The 19,354-nt window shown below is 56.4% G+C and overlaps 1 protein-coding gene across 5 annotated transcripts in view; it reads left to right on the forward strand.

The window, feature by feature from the left end:
* The window catches only part of tmem134 (transmembrane protein 134), a 108,673-nt gene extending 89,779 nt beyond the window's left edge, over positions 1-18,894 (forward strand). For all 5 annotated transcript variants that reach the window (XM_087981549.1, XM_087981548.1, XM_087981547.1 and 2 more), the window contains one exon: positions 17,690-18,894. In XM_087981549.1, the coding sequence (XP_087837675.1) occupies positions 17,690-17,772 (83 nt within the window). In that variant the 3' untranslated portion in view covers positions 17,773-18,894. The remainder of the gene's footprint in view (positions 1-17,689) is intronic.
* The last annotated feature ends 460 nt before the right edge of the window (positions 18,895-19,354 follow it).

A 19,354-nucleotide genomic window follows, 5' to 3' on the forward strand; every position in this document is an offset into this window, starting at 1 on the left:
CCCCGTCCCAGAGTACACCCCCCTCTCCCAGAGTACACCCCCCCGTCCCAGAGTACACCCCCCTCTCCAAGTGTACACCCCCCCTCCCAGTGTACACCCCCCCGTCCCAGAGTACACCCCCCCCCGGTCCCAGAGTACACCACCCTCTGCCAGTGTACACCCCCCCTCCCAGTGTACACCCCACTCTCCCAGTGTACACCCAACTCTCCCAGAGTACACCCCCCCCCGGTCCCAGTGTACGCCCCCCTCTGCCAGGGTACGCCCCCCCCCCCCCCCCAGAGTATGCCCCCCTCTCCCCGGATACACCCCTTCTCCCCGAGTGCACCCCCCCTCTCCCAGAGTACACCCCCTCTCCCAGTGTACACCCCCCTCTCCCAGAGTACACCCCTCTCTCCCAGTGTACACCCCCCTCTCCCAGCGTACACAGCCTCTCCCAGTGCACACCCCCCTCTCCCAGTGTACACCCCCCTCACCTAGAGTACACCCCCCGTCCCAGAGTACACCCCCCCTCCCAGAGTACACCCCCCGTCCCAGAGTACACCCCCCTCTCCCAGCGTACACCCCCCTCCCAGTGTACACCCCCTCTGCCAGTGTACGCCCCCCTCTCCCAGGGTACGCCCCCCCTCCCAGAGTACGCCCCCCTCTCCCCGGGTACACCCCCCTCTCCCCGAGTACACCCCTTTCTCCCAGAGTACACCCCCTCTCCCAGCATACACCCCCCCCCGTCCCAGAGTACACACCCCTCTCCCAGAGTCCACCCCCCTCTCCCAGTGTACACCCCCCTCTCCCAGTGTACACCCCCTCTCCCAGAGTACACACCCCTCTCCCAGTCTACAACCCCCTCTCCCAGAGTACACACCCCTCTCCCAGTGTCCAGCCCCCTCTCCCAGAGTACACCCCCCTCCCAGAGTATGCCCCCCTCTCCCCGGATACACCCCTTCTCCCCGAGTGCACCCCCCCTCTCCCAGAGTACACCCCCTCTCCCAGTGTACACCCCCCTCTCCCAGAGTACACCCCTCTCTCCCAGTGTACACCCCCCTCTCCCAGCGTACACAGCCTCTCCCAGTGCACACCCCCCTCTCCCAGTGTACACCCCCCTCACCTAGAGTACACCCCCCGTCCCAGAGTACACCCCCCCTCCCAGAGTACACCCCCCGTCCCAGAGTACACCCCCCGTCCCAGAGTACACCTCCCGTCCCAGAGTACACCCCCCTCTCCCGGCGTACACCCCCCTCTCCCAGAGTACACCCCCCGTCCCAGAGTACACCCCCCGTCCCAGAGTACACCCACCTCTCCCAGAGTACACCCCCCGTCCCAGAGTACACCCCCCTCTCCCAGAGTACACCCCCCGTCCCAGAGTACACCCCCCGTCCCAGAGTACACCCCCCGTCCCAGAGTACACCCCCATCTCCCAGAGTACACTCCCATCTCCCAGAGTACACCACCCCATCCCAGAGTACACCCACCTCTCCCCGGGTACACCCCCCTCTCCCAGCGTACACCCCCCTCTCCCAGAGTACACTCCCCTCTCCCAGAGTACACCCCCATCTCCCAGAGTACACGCCCCGTCCCAGAGTACACCCCCCTCTCCCAGAGTACACCCACCTCTCCCCGGGTACACCCTCCTCTCCCAGCGTACACCCCCCTCTCCCAGAGTACACCCCCCTCTCCCAGAGTACACCCTCTCTCCCAGAGTACACCCCCCTCTCCCAGAGTACACCCTCTCTCTCAGAGTACACCCCCCTCTCCCCGGGTACACCCCCCTCTCCCAGCGTACACCCCCCTCTCCCCGGGTACACCCCCCTCTCCCAGCGTACACCCCCCTCTCCCAGAGTACACTCCCCTCTCCCAGAGTACACCCCCCTCTCCCAGCGTACACCCCCCTCTCCCAGAGTACACTCCCCTCTCCCAGAGTACACTCCGCTCTCCCAGAGTACACCCCCCTCTCCCAGAGTACACCCCCCTCTCCCCGGGTACACCCCCCTCTCCCAGCGTACACCCCCCTCTCCCCGGGTACACCCCCCTCTCCCAGCGTACACCCACCCTCCCAGAGTACACTCCCCTCTCCCAGAGTACACCCCCATCTCCCAGAGTACACTCCCCTCTCCCAGAGTACACCCCCATCTCCCAGAGTACACCCCCGTCCCAGAGTACACCCCCCCGTCCCAGAGTACACCCCCCTCTCCCAGAGTACACCCCCCCGTCCCAGAGTACACCCCCCTCTCCAAGTGTACACCCCCCCTCCCAGTGTACACCCCCCCGTCCCAGAGTACACCCCCCCCCGGTCCCAGAGTACACCACCCTCTGCCAGTGTACACCCCCCCTCCCAGTGTACACCCCACTCTCCCAGTGTACACCCAACTCTCCCAGAGTACACCCCCCCCCGGTCCCAGTGTACGCCCCCCTCTGCCAGGGTACGCCCCCCCCCCCCCCCCAGAGTATGCCCCCCTCTCCCCGGATACACCCCTTCTCCCCGAGTGCACCCCCCCTCTCCCAGAGTACACCCCCTCTCCCAGTGTACACCCCCCTCTCCCAGAGTACACCCCTCTCTCCCAGTGTACACCCCCCTCTCCCAGCGTACACAGCCTCTCCCAGTGCACACCCCCCTCTCCCAGTGTACACCCCCCTCACCTAGAGTACACCCCCCGTCCCAGAGTACACCCCCCCTCCCAGAGTACACCCCCCGTCCCAGAGTACACCCCCCTCTCCCAGCGTACACCCCCCTCCCAGTGTACACCCCCTCTGCCAGTGTACGCCCCCCTCTCCCAGGGTACGCCCCCCCTCCCAGAGTACGCCCCCCTCTCCCCGGGTACACCCCCCTCTCCCCGAGTACACCCCTTTCTCCCAGAGTACACCCCCTCTCCCAGCATACACCCCCCCCCGTCCCAGAGTACACACCCCTCTCCCAGAGTCCACCCCCCTCTCCCAGTGTACACCCCCCTCTCCCAGTGTACACCCCCTCTCCCAGAGTACACACCCCTCTCCCAGTCTACAACCCCCTCTCCCAGAGTACACACCCCTCTCCCAGTGTCCAGCCCCCTCTCCCAGAGTACACCCCCCTCCCAGTGTACACCCCCTCTCCCAGTGTACACCCCCCCTCTCGCAGAGTACACCCCCCCTCTCCCAGAGTACCCCCCCTCTCCCAGTGTATATCCCCTTCTCCCAGTCTGCACCCCCCTCTCCCAGCGTACACCCACATCTCCCAGTGTACACCCTCCTCTCCCAGCGTACACCCTCCTCTCCCAGCGTTCACCCCCCTCCCAGTGTACACCCCCTCTCCCAGAGTACACCCTCCTCTCCCAGCGTATACACCCTCCCAGTGTACACCCCCTCTCCCAGTGTACACCCCCCTCCCAGAGTACACACCCCTGTCTAAGCTTACACCCCCCTCTCCCAGAGTACACCCCCCGTCCCAGAGTACACCCCCCTCTCCCAGCGTACACCCTCCTCTCCCAGCGTACACCCCCCTCCCAGTGTACACCCCCCATCCCATAGTACAACCCCCTCTCCCAGTGTACACCCCCTCTCCCAGTGTACACCCCCCTATCCCATAGTACACCCCCCCCTCCCAGAGTACACCCTCTCTCCTACAGTACATCCCCCTCTCCCAGAGTACACCCCCCTATCCCAGCGTACACCCTCCTCTCCCAGCGTACACCCTCCTCTCCCAGTGTACACAGCCTCTCCCAGTGTACACCCCCCTCTCCCAGTGTACACACCCCTCTCCCAGAGTACACCCCCCTCTCCCAGAGTACACACCCCGTCCCAGAGTACACCCCCCTCTCCCAGAGTACACCCCCGTCCCAGAGTACACCCCCCTCTCCCAGTGTACACCCCCCCTCTCCCAGTGTACACCCCCCCTCCCAGAGTACACCCCCCTCTCCCAGAGTACACCCCCCTCTCCCAGTGTACACCCCCCTCTCCCAGAGTACACCCCTCTCTCCCAGTGTACACCCCCCTCTCCCAGCATACACAGCCTCTCCCAGTGTACACCCCCCTCTCCCAGTGTACACCCCCCTCTCCTAGAGTACTCCCCCCGTCCCAGAGTACACCCCCCTCTCCCAGAGTACACCCCCGTCCCAGAGTACACCCCCCTCTCCCAGTGTACATCCCCCTCTCCCAGAGTACACCCCCCTCTCCCAGTCTACACCCCCCTCTCCCAGAGTACACCCCCCTCTCCCAGCGTACACACCCCTCTCCCAGCGTACACCCCCCTCCCAGTGTACACCCCCTCTGCAAGTGTACGCCCCCCTCTCCCAGGGTACGCACCCCCTCCCAGAGTACGCCCCCCTCTCCCCGGGTACACCCCCCTCTCCCCGAGTACACCCCTTTCTCCCAGAGTACACCCCATCTCCCAGCATACACCCCCCTCTCCCAGAGTTCACCCCCCTCTCCCAGTGTACACTCCCCCGTCCCAGAGTACACACCCCTCTCCCAGAGTCCACCCCCCTCTCCCAGTGTACACCCCCCTCTCCCAGAGTCCACCCCCCTCTCCCAGTCTACAACCCCCTCTCCCAGAGTACACACCCCTCTCCCAGTGTACAGGCCCCTCTCCCAGAGTACACCACCCCCTCCCAGTGTACACCCCCTCTCCCAGTGTACACCCCCCCTCTCCCAGAGTACACCCCCCCTCTCCCAGAGTACCCCCCTCTCCCAGTGTATATCCCCTTCTCCCAGTCTGCACCCCTCTTCCCAGCGTACACCCACCTCTCCCAGTTTACACCCTCCTATCCCAGAGTACACCCACATCTCCCAGTGTACACCCTCCTCTCCCAGCGTACACCCTCCTCTCCCAGCGTACACCCCCCTCCCAGTGTACACTCCCTCTCCCAGCGTACACCCTCCTCTCCCAGTGTATACACCCTCCCAGTGTACACCCCCTCTCCCAGTGTACACCCCCCTCCCAGAGTACACACCCCTGTCCAGCGTACACCCACCTCTCCCAGAGTACACCCCCCTCTCCCACAGTACATCCCCCTCTCCCAGAGTACACCCCCCTATCCCAGCGTACACCCTCCTCTCCCAGCGTACACCGTCCTCTCCCAGTGTACACAGCCTCTCCCAGTGTACACCCCCCTCTCCCAGTGTACACACCCCTCTCCCAGAGTACACCCCCCTCTCCTAGAGTACACACCCCGTCCCAGAGTACACCCCCCTCTCCCAGAGTACACCCCCGTCCCAGAGTACACCCCCCTCTCCCAGTGTACACCCCCCTCGCCCAGAGTACACACCCCTCTCCCAGAGTACACCCCCTCTCCCAGTGTACACCCCCCTCTCCCAGTGTACACCCCCCTCTCCCAGAGTACACCCGCCTCTCCCGCGTACACACCCCTCTCCCAGTGTACACCCCCCTCTCCAAGTGTACGCTCCCCTCTCCCAGAGTACGCCCCCCCTCTCCCAGAGTAGGCCCCCCTCTCCCCGAGTACACCCCCCTCTCCCCGGGTACACCCTCCTCTCCCAGAGTACACCCCCTCTCCCTCCGTACACCCCCCTCTCCCAGAGTACACCCCCCTCTCCCAGTGTACACGCCCCGTCCCAGAGTACACACCCCTCTCCCAGTGTACACCCCCCTCTCCCAGAGTACACACCCCTCTCCCAGAGTCCACGCCCCTCTCCCAGTGTACACCCCCCTCCCAGTGTACACCCCCTCTCCCAGAGTACACACCCCTCTCCCAGTGTACACCCCCCTCTCCCAGAGTACACACCCCTCTCCCAGTGTACACCCCCTCTCCCAGTGTACACCCCGCTCTCCCAGAGTATACCCTCCTCTCCCAGTGTACACCCTCCTCTCCCAGAGTACACCCCCCCTCTCCCAGTGTACACCCCCCTCTCCTAGAGTACACACCCCGTCCCAGAGTACACCCCCCTCTCCCAGAGTACACCCCCGTCCCAGAGTACACCCCCCCTCCCAGAGTACACCCCCGTCCCAGAGTACACCCCCCTCTCCCAGTCTACACCCCCCTCTCCCAGAGTACAGCCCCCTCTCCCAGCGTACACACCCCTCTCCCAGCGTACACCCCCCTCCCAGTGTACATCCCCCTCTCACAGTGTACGCCCCCCTCTACCCGAGTACACCCCCTCTCCCCGAGTACACCCTCCTCTCCCAGAGTATACCCCCCTCTCCCAGAGTACACCCCTCTCCCAGCGTACACCCCCCTCTCCCAGAGTACACCCTCCTCTCCCAGTGTACACCCCCGTCCCAGAGTACACACCCCTCTCCCAGAGTCCACCCCCCTCTCCCAGTGTACACCCCCTCTCCTAGAGTACACCCCCCTCTCCCAGTGTACACCTCCCTCTCCATGAGTACACCCACCTCTCCCAGTGTACACCCCCCTCTCCCAGAGTACACCCCCCTCTCCCAGTGTACACCCCCTCTCCCAGTCTGCACCCCCTCTCCCAGTGTACACCCCCCTCTCCCAGTGTACACCCCCCTCTCCCAGTGTACACCCCCCTCTCCCAGTGTACACCCCCCTCTCCCAGAGTACACCCCCTCTCCCAGTGTACACCCCCCTCTACCAGCGTACACCCACCTCTCCCAGCGTACACCCCCCTCCCAGTGTACATCCCCTCTCCCAGCATACACCCTCCTCTCCCAGTGTATACCCCCTCCCAGTGTACACCCCCTCTCCCAGTGTACACCCCCTCTCCCAGCATACAACCCCCTATCTCAGTGTACACGCCCTCTCCCCGCATACAACCCCCTATCTCAGTGTACACTCCCTCTCCCAGAGTACATCACCCTCTCCCAGAGTACATCCCACTCTCCCAGTGTACACCCCCTCTCCCAGTGTACACCCCACTCCCAGTGTACACCCCCTCTCCCAGTGTACACCCCCCTCCGAGTGTACATCCCCTCTCCCAGTGTACACCCCACTCCCAGCGTACACCCCCTCTCCCAGTGTACACCCCCCCTCCGAGTGTACATCCCCTCTCCCAGTGTACACCCCACTCCCAGTGTACACCCCCTCTCCCAGTGTACACCCCCCTCCGAGTGTACATCCCCTCTCCCAGTGTACACCCCACTCCCAGTGTACACCCCCTCTCCCAGTGTACACCCCCCTCCGAGTGTACATCCCCTCTCCCAGTGTACACCCCACTCCCAGTGTACACCCCCTCTCCCAGTGTACACCCCCCTCCGAGTGTACATCCCCTCTCCCAGTGTACACCCCACTCCCAGCGTACACCCCCTCTCCCAGTGTACACCCCACTCAAAGTGTACACTCCCCTCTCCCAGTGTACACCCCACTCCCAGTGTACACCTCTCTCCCAGTGTACACCCCCCTCTCCCAGTGTATACCTCACTCCCAGTGTACACCCCACTTCCAGTGCACCCCTCTCTCCCAGTGTACGCCCCTCACCCAGTATACACCCCCCTCTCCCAGTGTACACCTCCTCTCCTAGCATACAACCCCCATTCCAGTGTACACGCCCTCTCCCAGAGTACATCCCCCTCTCCCAGAGTACATCCCACTCTCCCAGTGTACACCCCACTCCCAGTGTACACCTCTCTCCCAGTGTACACCCCCTCTCCCAGTGTACACCCCACTCCAGTGTACACCCCCCTCCCAATGTACACCTCTCTCCCAGTGTACACACCCCTCTCCCAGTGTACACCCCACTCCCAGTGTACCCCCCTCCCAGTGTACACCTCTGTCCCAGTGTACACTCCCTCTCCCAGTGTCCACCTCTCTCCCAGTGTACACCCCCTCTCCCAGTGTACATCCCCCTCTCCCAGTGTACACCCCCTCTCCCAGTGTAGACACTCCTCTCCCAGTGTACACCCCCCTCTCCCAGTGTACACTCCCCTCTCCCAGTGTACACTACCCTCTCCCAGTGTACACCCCCTCTCCCAGTGTCCACCTCTCTCCCAGTGTACACCCCCTCTCCCAGTGTACATCCCCCTCTCCCAGTGTACACGCCCCTCTCCCAGTGTACACACTCCTCTCCCAGTGTACACCCCCCTCTCCCAGTGTACCCACTCCTCTCTCAGTGTACACCCCTCTCTCCCAGTGTACACACCCCTCTCCCAATGTACACACTCCTCTCCCAGTGTAAACCCCCCTCTCCCAGTGTATACCCCCCTCTCCCAGTGTACACTCCCCTCTCCCAGTGTACACCTCACTCCCAGTGTACACCTCACTCCCAGTGTACACCCCACTCCCAGTGTACACCCTCTCTCCCAGTGTATGCCCCTCACCCAGTATACACCCCCTCTCCCAGTGTACACCCCCTCTCCCACTGTACACCCACCTCTCCCAGTGTACATTCATATCTCCCAGTGTACACCCCCTCCCAGTGTACACACCCCTCTCCCCGTGTACACACCCCTCTCCCAGTGTACACCACCCTCTCCCAGTGTACACCCCCTCTCCCAGTGTACACCCCACTCCCAGTGTACACCTCCACTCCCAGTGTACACCCCACTCTCCCAGTGTACAACCCACTCCCAGTGGACACCCCCTCTCATAGTGTACACCTCTCTCCCAGTGTACACCCCCTCTCCCAGTGTGCACCCCACTCCCAGTGTACACCCCCTCTGCCAGTGTACACCCCACTCAAAGTGTACACTCCCCTCTCCCAGTGTACACCCCACTCCCAGTGTACACCTCTCTCCCAGTGTACACTCCCTCTCCCAGTGTACACCCCCTCTCCCAGTGTACATCCCCCTCTCCCAGTGTACACCCCCCTCTCCCAGTGTACACACTCCTCTCCCAGTGTACACCCCCCTCTCCCAGTGTATACCCCCCTCTCCCAGTGTACACTCCCCTCTCCCAGTGTACACCTCACTCCCAGTGTACACCTCACTCCCAGTGTACACCCCACTCCCAGTGTACACCCTCTCTCCCAGTGTACACCCCCTCTCCCAGTGTACACCCCCTCTCCCACTGTACACCCACCTCTCCCAGTGTACATTCATATCTCCCAGTGTACACCCCCTCCCAGTGTACACACCCCTCTCCCCGTGTACACACCCCTCTCCCAGTGTACACCACCCTCTCCCAGTGTACACTCCCCTCTCCCAGTGTACACCTCCCTCTCCCAGTTATCACCTCTCTGCCAGTGTATACCCCCTCCCCAGTATACACCCCTCTCCCAGTGTACCCCTCTCTCCCAGTGTACCCCTCTCTCCCAGTGTACCCCCTCTCCCAGCGTACCAACTCTCCTAGTGTACACCCCCCTCTCCCAGCGTACACTCCCCTCTCCCAGCGTACACTCCCCTTTTCCAGTGTCCACCTCCCTCTCCCAGTATCCACCCCTCTGCCAGAGTACACCCCCTCCCTCAGTGTACACCCCCCACTCCCAGTGTACACCCCTCTCCCACTGTACATGCCTTTTAGTGTATATTGTATACCCAGCACAGTGTACACACTCTATACACTATTACAGACCCCGACAGTATACACATCTTATAGTCTATATTGCCTGTGTACAGTATACCCAGGCAGACTATAACCCCATTTACAGTATACTCCCCGTGTACAGTATACCCCCGTGTACATTATACCCCCGTGTACATTATACCCCGTGTACAGTATACTCTCCGTGTACAATATACCCCGTGTACAGTATACCCATGTACAGTATACTTCCTGTGTACAGTATACCCCGTGTACAGTATAACTCTGTGTACTGTATATTCTCCGTGTACAGTATACTCCCCATGTAGAGTATATGCCCGTGTACAATATACCTCCTGTGGACAGTATACTCCCCATGTACAGTATACTCCCCATGTACAGTATACTCTCTGTGTACAGTACACCCCTGTGTACAGTATACTCCCCGTGTACAGTATACCCCCGTGTACAGTATACTCCTGTTTACAGCATACCCTCCGTGTACAGCATACACCCGTGTATAGTATACCCCATGTACAGTATACTCTCTGTGTACAGTATACCCCCATGTACAGTATACCCCTGTTTACAGCATACCCCCATGTGCAGTATACACCCATGTACAGTATACCCCATGTACAGTATTCTCCCCATGTACAGTATACTCCCGTGTACAGTATACCCCTGTGTATAGTATACTTCCCATGTACAGTATACTCCCCATGTACAGTATACCCCCATATGCAGTATACTCCCCATGTACAGAATACTCCCCTGTACATTATACCCGCTGTGTACAGTATACTCACTATGTACAGTATACCCCCGTGTACAGTATACCCCTGTGTACAGTACACCCCTGTGTACAGTATACTCCCGGTGTACAGTATAGTCCGTGTACAGTATACTTCCCATGTACAGTATTCTCCTGTGTACAGTATACTCCCCATGTACAGTATATCCCTGTGTACAGTATATTCCCCGTGTACAGTATACCCCCGTGCACAGTATATACCATGTACAGTGTACAGTATCCCCCGTGTACAGTGAGGGAGTATACTGTACAGTATGCCCCTGTGTACAGTGTACCCCCATGTACAGTATACCCATGTACGGTATACTCCCTGTACAATATACCCCTGTGTACAATATACTCCCCATGTACAGTATACTCCCCGTGTACAGTATACCCCTGTGTATAGTATAATCGCGTGTACAGTATACTCCCCATGTACAGTATACTCCCTATGTACAGTATACTCCCTATGTATAGTATACCCCTGTTTACAGCATACCCCCCATGTACTCTTATGTACAGTATATTCCCCATGTACAGCATACTCCCTGTGTACAGTATACCCCGTGTACAGTGTACCCCCATGTACAGTATACTCTCCATGTACAGTATACTCCCGTGTACAGTAAATTCCCCGTGTACAGTATACTCCCCCTGTACAGTATACCCCCCATGCACAGTAGACCCCCATGTACAGTATACCCCCTGTACAGTATACTCTCCGTGTACAGTAGACCCCTGTGTACAGTATACCCACGTGTACAGTATACCCCCTGTGTACAGTATACCCCTGTGTACAGTATACCCTGTGTACAGTATACCCCATGTACAGTATACCCCATGTACAGTATACCCCCTGTACAGTATACTCTCCGTGTACAGTATGCCCCAGTGTACAGTGTACCCCCGTGTACAGTATACACCCTGTGTACAGTATACCCCTGTGTACAGTATACCCTGTGTACAGTATACCCCATGTACAGTATACCCCATGTACAGTATACCTCCATGTACAGTATACTCCCCGTGTACAGTGTACTCCTGTGTACAGTATACCCCTGTGTACAGTTTACTCCCGGTGTACAGTATACCCCGTGTACAGTATACCCAGTGTACAGTGTACCGCCGTGTACAGTGTACCCCGTGTACAGTATACCCCCATGTACAGTATACCCCCGTGTACAGTATCCCCCCATGTACAGTGTACCCGTGTACAGTATACTCCCCGTGTGCAGTATACTCCCCGTGTACAGTATACTCCCGTGTACAGTATACCCCGTGTACAGTATACCGCTGTATACAGTATCCCCCCATGTACAGTGTACCCCGTGTACAGTATGCCCCGTGTACAGTATACTCCCCGTGTACAGTATACCCCGTGTACAGTATCCCCCCGTGTACAGTGTACCCCCGTGTACAGTATACCCCCGTGTACAGTGTACCCCCGTGTACAGTATACTCCCCGTGTACAGTGTACCCCTGTGTACAGTGTACCCCCGTGTACAGTATACTCCCCGTGTACAGTATCCCCATGTACAGTATACCCCCGTGTACAGTGTACCCCCCTGTACAGTATCTCCCCATGTACAGTAACCCCCCATGTACAGTATACTCCTGTGTACAGTATACCCAGTGTACAGTATACCCCCTGTACAGTATACTCCCCGTGTACAGTATACCCTGTGTACAGTATCCCCCCATGTACAGTGTACCTGTGTACAGTATACACCTCGTGTATAGTATACCCTATGTACAGTAAACCCCCGTGTACAGTGTACCCCCATGTACAGTATACTCCCCGTGCACAGTATACCCTGTGTACAGTATACCTCCGTGTACAGTATACTCCCCGTGTACAGTATACCCCGTGTACAGTATCCCCCCATGTACAGTATCCCCCCATGTACAGTATACTCCTGTGGTCAGTATACCCACTGTACAGTATACCCCCTGTACAGTATACCCCGTGTACAGTATACCCCCATGTACAGTATACTCCCCGTGTACAGTATACCCTGTGTACAGTATCCCCCATGTACAGTGTACCCGTGTACAGTATACTCCTCGTGTATAGTATATCCTGTGTACAGTAAACCCCCGTGTACAGTGTACCCCCATGTACAGTATACTCCCCGTGTACAGTATACCCTGTGTACAGTATACCCCCGTGTACACTATACTCCCCGTGTACAGTATACCCCGTGTACAGTACCCCCCCATGTACAGTGTACCCGTGTACAGTATACCCCTGTATACAGTATCCCCCCATGTACAGTGTACCCGTGTACAGTATACTCCCTGTGTACAGTATACCCCCTGTACAGTGTACTCCCGTGTACAGTATACTCCCCGTGTACAGTATACCCCGTGTACAGTATACCCCCGTGTACAGTGTACCCCCGTGTACAGTATACTCCCCGTGTACAGTATACCCCCGTGTACAGTATACCCCGTGTACAGTATCCCCCATGTACAGTGTACCCGTGTACAGTATACCCCTGTATACAGTATCTCCCCATGTACAGTATCCCATGTACAGTATACTCCTGTGTACAGTATACCCAGTGTACAGTATACCCCCTGTACAGTATACCCCGTGTACAGTATACCCCCGTGTACAGTATACTCCCCGTGTACAGTATACCCTGTGTACAGTATCCCCCATGTACAGTATCCCCCCATGTACAGTATACTCCTGTGTACAGTATACCCAGTGTACAGTATAACCCGTGTACAGTATACCCCGTGTACAGTATTCTCCCCGTGTACAGTATACCCTGTGTACAGTATCCCCCATGTACAATGTACCCGTGTACAGTATACTCCTCGTGTACAGTATACCCTGTGTACAGTATACCCCCGTGTACAGTATACTCCCCGTGTACAGTATACCCCGTGTACAGTATACCCCCACGTACAGTAACTCCCCATGTACAGTATACTCCTCGTGTACAGTATACCCTGTGTACAGTGTACCCCCGTGTACAGTGTACTCCCGTGTACAGTATACCCCCGTGTACAGTATACCCTGTGTACAGTATACCCTGTGTACAGAATACCCCTGTGTACAGTATACCCCTGTGTACAGTATACCCCCTGTACAGTATACTCCCTGTGTACAGTATGCCCGTGTACAGTATACCGTGTACAGAATACCCCCTGTACAGTATACCCCCTGTACAGTATACCCCTGTGTACAGTATACTCCCCGTGTACAGTATACCCTGTGTACAGTAAACCCCCATGTACAGTGTACCCCCGTGTACAGTATACCCCCGTGTACAGTATACCCTGTGTACAGTATACCCCCTGTACAGTATACTCCCCGTGTACAGTATACCCCTGTGTACAGTATACCCCGTGTACAGTGTACCCCTGTGTACAGTATACCCCTGTGTACAGTATACCCAGTGTACAGTATACTCCATGTACAGTGTACCCCCGTGTACAGTGTACCCCTGTGTACAGTATCCCCCCATGTACAGTGTACTCCCCGTGTACAGTATACTCTGTGTACAGTGTACCCCCGTGTACAGTATACCCCTGTGTACAGTATACTCCGTGTACAGTGTACTCCGTGTACAGTGTACCCCATGTACAGTGTACCCCTGTGTACAGTATACTCCGTGTACAGTGTACCCCTGTGTACAGTGTACCCCGTGTACAGTATACCCCCGTGTACAGTATACTCCGTGTACAGTATACCCCGTGTACAGTATACCCCTGTGTACAGTGTACTCCGTGTACAGTGTACCCCTGTGTACAGAATACCCCTGTGTACAGTATACCCCCTGTACAGTATACTCCCCGTGTACAGTATACCCCTGTGTACAGTATACCCCGTGTACAGTGTACCCCTGTGTACAGTATACCCCTGTGTACAGTATAACCAGTGTACAGTATACTCCATGTACAGTGTACCCCCGTGTACAGTGTACCCGTGTACAGTATCCCCCCATGTACAGTGTACTCCCCATGTACAGTATACTCTGTGTACAGTGTACCCCCGTGTACAGTATACCCCTGTGTACAGTATACTCCGTGTACAGTGTACTCCGTGTACAGTGTACCCCATGTACAGTGTACCCCTGTGTACAGTATACTCCGTGTACAGTGTACCCCTGTGTACAGTGTACCCCGTGTACAGTATACCCCCGTGTACAGTATACCCCGTGTACAGTATACCCCTGTGTACAGTGTACTCCGTGTACAGTGTACCCCCGTGTACAGTGTACCCCTGTGTACAGTGTACCACGTGTACAGTATACCCCCGTGTACAGTATACCCCAGTGTACAGTATACCCGTGTACAGTATACTCCGTGTACAGTGTACCCCCGTGTACAGTGTACCCCGTGTAGTGTACCCCTGTGTACAGTATACTCCGTGTACAGTGTACCCCCGTGTACAGTGTACCCCTGTGTACAGTGTACCCCGTGTACAGTATACTCCGTGTACAGTATACCCCCGTGTACAGTATACTCCGTGTACAGTATACCCCCGTGTAGTGTACCCCCGTGTACAGTATACCCCCGTGTACAGTATACTCCCCGTGTACAGTATACTCCGTGTACAGTATACTCCCCGTGTACAGTATACTCCCCGTGTACAGTATACTCCGTGTACAGTGTACCCCTGTGTACAGTATACCCCTGTGTACAGTATACCCCGTGTACAGTGTACCCCCGTGTACAGTGTACCCCGTGTACAGTGTACCCCCGTGTACAGTGTACCCCGTGTACAGTATACCCCGTGTACCGTGTACCCCCGTGTACAGTATACTCCGTGTACAGTGTACCCCCGTGTATAGTGTACCCCGTGTACAGTGTACCCCTGTGTACAGTGTACCCCGTGTACAGTGTACCCCCGTGTACAGTATACTCCGTGTACAGTATACCCCCGTGTACAGTGTACCCCCGTGTACAGTATACTCCGTGTACAGTATACTCCCCGTGTACAGTATACTCCGTGTACAGTGTACCCGTGTACAGTGTACCCCTGTGTACAGTATACCCCCATGTACAGTGTACCCCGTGTACAGTATACCCCGTGTACAGTGTACCCTCGTGTACAGTATACTCCGTGTACAGTATACTCCCAGTGTACAGTATACTCCGTGTACAGTATACTCCCCGTGTACAGTATACCCCCGTGTACAGTATACTCCGTGTACAGTATAGTCCCTGTGTACAGTATACTCCGTGTACAGTATACTCCCCGTGTACAGTATACTCCGTGTACAGTTTACCCGTGTACAGTGTACCCGTGTACCGTATACCCCTGTGTACAGTATACCCCTGTGTACAGTATACCCAGTGTACAGTATACTCCATGTACAGTGTACCCCCGTGTACAGTGTACCCCTGTGTACAGTATCCCCCCATGTACAGTGTACTCCCCGTGTACAGTATACTCTGTGTACAGTGTACCCCCGTGTACAGTATACCCCTGTGTACAGTATACTCCGTGTACAGTGTACTCCGTGTACAGTGTACCCCATGTACAGTGTACCCCTGTGTACAGTATACTCCGTGTACAGTGTACCCCTGTGTACAGTGTACCCCGTGTACAGTATACCCCCGTGTACAGTATACTCCGTGTACAGTATACCCCGTGTACAGTATACCCCTGTGTACAGTGTACTCCGTGTACAGTGTACCCCTGTGTACAGAATACCCCTGTGTACAGTATACCCCCTGTACAGTATACTCCCCGTGTACAGTATACCCCTGTGTACAGTATACCCCGTGTACAGTGTACCCCTGTGTACAGTATACCCCTGTGTACAGTATAACCAGTGTACAGTATACTCCATGTACAGTGTACCCCCGTGTACAGTGTACCCGTGTACAGTATCCCCCCATGTACAGTGTACTCCCCATGTACAGTATACTCTGTGTACAGTGTACCCCCGTGTACAGTATACCCCTGTGTACAGTATACTCCGTGTACAGTGTACTCCGTGTACAGTGTACCCCATGTACAGTGTACCCCTGTGTACAGTATACTCCGTGTACAGTGTACCCCTGTGTACAGTGTACCCCGTGTACAGTATACCCCCGTGTACAGTATACCCCGTGTACAGTATACCCCTGTGTACAGTGTACCACGTGTACAGTATACCCCCGTGTACAGTATACCCCAGTGTACAGTATACCCGTGTACAGTATACTCCGTGTACAGTGTACCCCCGTGTACAGTGTACCCCGTGTAGTGTACCCCTGTGTACAGTATACTCCGTGTACAGTGTACCCCCGTGTACAGTATACCCCCGTGTACAGTGTACCCCTGTGTACAGTGTACCCCGTGTACAGTATACTCCGTGTACAGTATACCCCCGTGTACAGTATACTCCGTGTACAGTATACCCCCGTGTAGTGTACCCCCGTGTACAGTATACCCCCGTGTACAGTATACTCCCCGTGTACAGTATACTCCGTGTACAGTATACTCCCCGTGTACAGTATACTCCCCGTGTACAGTATACTCCGTGTACAGTGTACCCCTGTGTACAGTATACCCCTGTGTACAGTATACCCCGTGTACAGTGTACCCCCGTGTACAGTGTACCCCGTGTACAGTGTACCCCCGTGTACAGTGTACCCCGTGTACAGTATACCCCGTGTACCGTGTACCCCCGTGTACAGTATACTCCGTGTACAGTGTACCCCCGTGTATAGTGTACCCCGTGTACAGTGTACCCCTGTGTACAGTGTACCCCGTGTACAGTGTACCCCCGTGTACAGTATACTCCGTGTACAGTATACCCCCGTGTACAGTGTACCCCCGTGTACAGTATACTCCGTGTACAGTATACTCCCCGTGTACAGTATACTCCGTGTACAGTGTACCCGTGTACAGTGTACCCCTGTGTACAGTATACCCCCATGTACAGTGTACCCCGTGTACAGTATACCCCGTGTACAGTGTACCCTCGTGTACAGTATACTCCGTGTACAGTATACTCCCAGTGTACAGTATACTCCGTGTACAGTATACTCCCCGTGTACAGTATACCCCCGTGTACAGTATACTCCGTGTACAGTATAGTCCCTGTGTACAGTATACTCCGTGTACAGTATACTCCCCGTGTACAGTATACTCCGTGTACAGTGTACCCGTGTACAGTGTACCCGTGTACCGTATACCCCTGTGTACAGTATACCCCGTGTACAGTGTACCCCCGTGTACAGTATACCCCCGTGTACAGTATACTCCCCGTGTACAGTATACCCCTGTGTACAGTATACTCCCCGTGTACAGTATACTCCCCGTGTACAGTATACCCCTGTGTACAGTATACTCCCCGTGTACAGTATACTCCCCGTGTACAGTATACTCCGTGTACAGTGTACCCCCGTGTACAGTATACTCCCTGTGTACAGTATACTCCGTGTACAGTATACTCCCCGTGTACAGTATACTCCGTGTACAGTGTACCCCTGTGTACAGTATACCCCTGTGTACAGTATCCCCCCATGTACAGTGTACCCCCCCCCATGTACCCCACCGTGTCTGTTGACCCTGATTAATCTGCCCTCTCTCTCTCTCCCGCAGTGTACCATGTGATTTTTATCTACTGTGCTGTGAAGGGGAAGGCGGGTTATCGGTTTTTTTACCTGCCGTACTTTGAGAAGTGAGTGCTGCTCTGTGCTGTCGGTGCAGCCCACAGGACTTGCTCCCGGAGCTCCCCAGCTCCCCCCGCTCTGGGTCTGACCATCTCCATCTCTCCAGTCACCCTCCAGGATTCTGACTGGGCAACGCTTCTCGATTTCCCAGGGATTTCTCTTCAAAAGGACAGCACCTCCCTCCCTCCCTCACACATTCTCTCTCCCTCTCTCTGTCTCTCTCTCTCTCTCTCTCTGTCTGTCTCTCTGTCCCTCTCTCTGTCTCTCTCTCTCTCTCTCTCTCTGTCCCTCTCTCTGTCTCTCTCTCTGTCTCTCTCTCTGTCTCTCTCTCTCTGTCTCTCTCTCTGTCTCTCTCTCTGTCTCTCTCTCTCTCTGTCCCTCTCTCTGTCTCTCTCTCTGTCTCTCTCTCTGTCTCTCTCTCCCTCTCTCTCTCTCCCTCTCTCTCCCTATCTCTCTCTCCCTCTCTCTCCCTCTCCCTCTCTCTCCCTATCTCTCTCTCCCTCTCTCTCCCTCTCTCTCTGTCTCTCTCTCTCTCTCTCTGTCTCTCTCTCTCTCTGTCTCTCTCTCTCTCTGTCTCTCTCTCTCTCTGTCTCTCTCTCTCTCTCTCTGTCTCTCTCTCTCTCTGTCTGTCTCTCTCTCTCTCTCTCTGTCTCTCTCTCTGTCTCTCTCTCTGTCTCTCTCTCTGTCTCTCTCTCTGTCTGTCTCTCTCTCTCTGTCCCTCTCTCGCTCTGTCTCTCTCTCCCTCTCTGTCTCTCTCTCTGTCTCTCTCTCGGTCTCTCTCTCTGTCTCTCTCCCTCTCTCTCTCTCTCTGTCTCTCCCTGTCTCTCTCTCCCTCTCTCTCTCTCCCTCTCTCTCTCTCTCCTTCTCTCTCTGTCTCTCTCTCTCTCTCTCTGTCTCTCTCTGTCTCTCTCTCTGTCTCTCTCTCTCTCTCTGTCTCTCTCTCTGTCTGTCTCTCTCTCTCTCTGTCTCTCTGTCCCTCTCTCGCTCTGTCTCTCTCTCTCTCCCCCCCCCGTCCCCCCCTCCCTGGGTGCTGGATGAGATGCTGTGGTGATAATGGTATGATATTGAGCTGAGGAATGTTCTGGGTGTAAAAGGTTATCTGTGTCTCTAGTACAGAGCGATCGTATTAACAGAGACCTGTCTCGTTTCTTCCTGTTCGATCTTCCCTGGATCAGCTGCACCATCCTGGGGACACTCCGGGGGGCTGTGGGGGGGCACAGCCCATTGGCTCTCTCCCTCTCCCCATCTCTCTCTGTCTGTCTGTCTCTCCCTCTCACTGTCTCTCTATCTGTCTCCCTCCCTCTCTCTCTCTCTCTGTCTGTCTCTATCTCTCTCTCCCCCTCTCGCTATCTGTCTCTGTGTGTGTGTCTCCCTCTCTCTCTCTCTCTCTCTGCCTCTCGCTGTCTGTCTGTGTCTCTCTCTGTCACTGTGTGTCTCTCTCTCTATCTCCCTCCCTCCCTCCCTCTCTCTCTCTCTTCCTATCTACCTCCCTGTCTCCCTCATTCCTTGCCTTGCTCGCTCTCTCTGTCTCACTCACACACTCTCTGTCCATCACAGCCACTTCTCAGCTTTGAAGGTGCGGGTGTTGGACTGA

Source organism: Chiloscyllium plagiosum, unplaced genomic scaffold (assembly GCF_037043375.1).
Source record: "Chiloscyllium plagiosum isolate Xiang-an unplaced genomic scaffold, Cpla_swu_hap1 HiC_scaffold_40, whole genome shotgun sequence".
In the NCBI taxonomy this organism is placed as follows: domain Eukaryota; kingdom Metazoa; phylum Chordata; class Chondrichthyes; order Orectolobiformes; family Hemiscylliidae; genus Chiloscyllium; species Chiloscyllium plagiosum.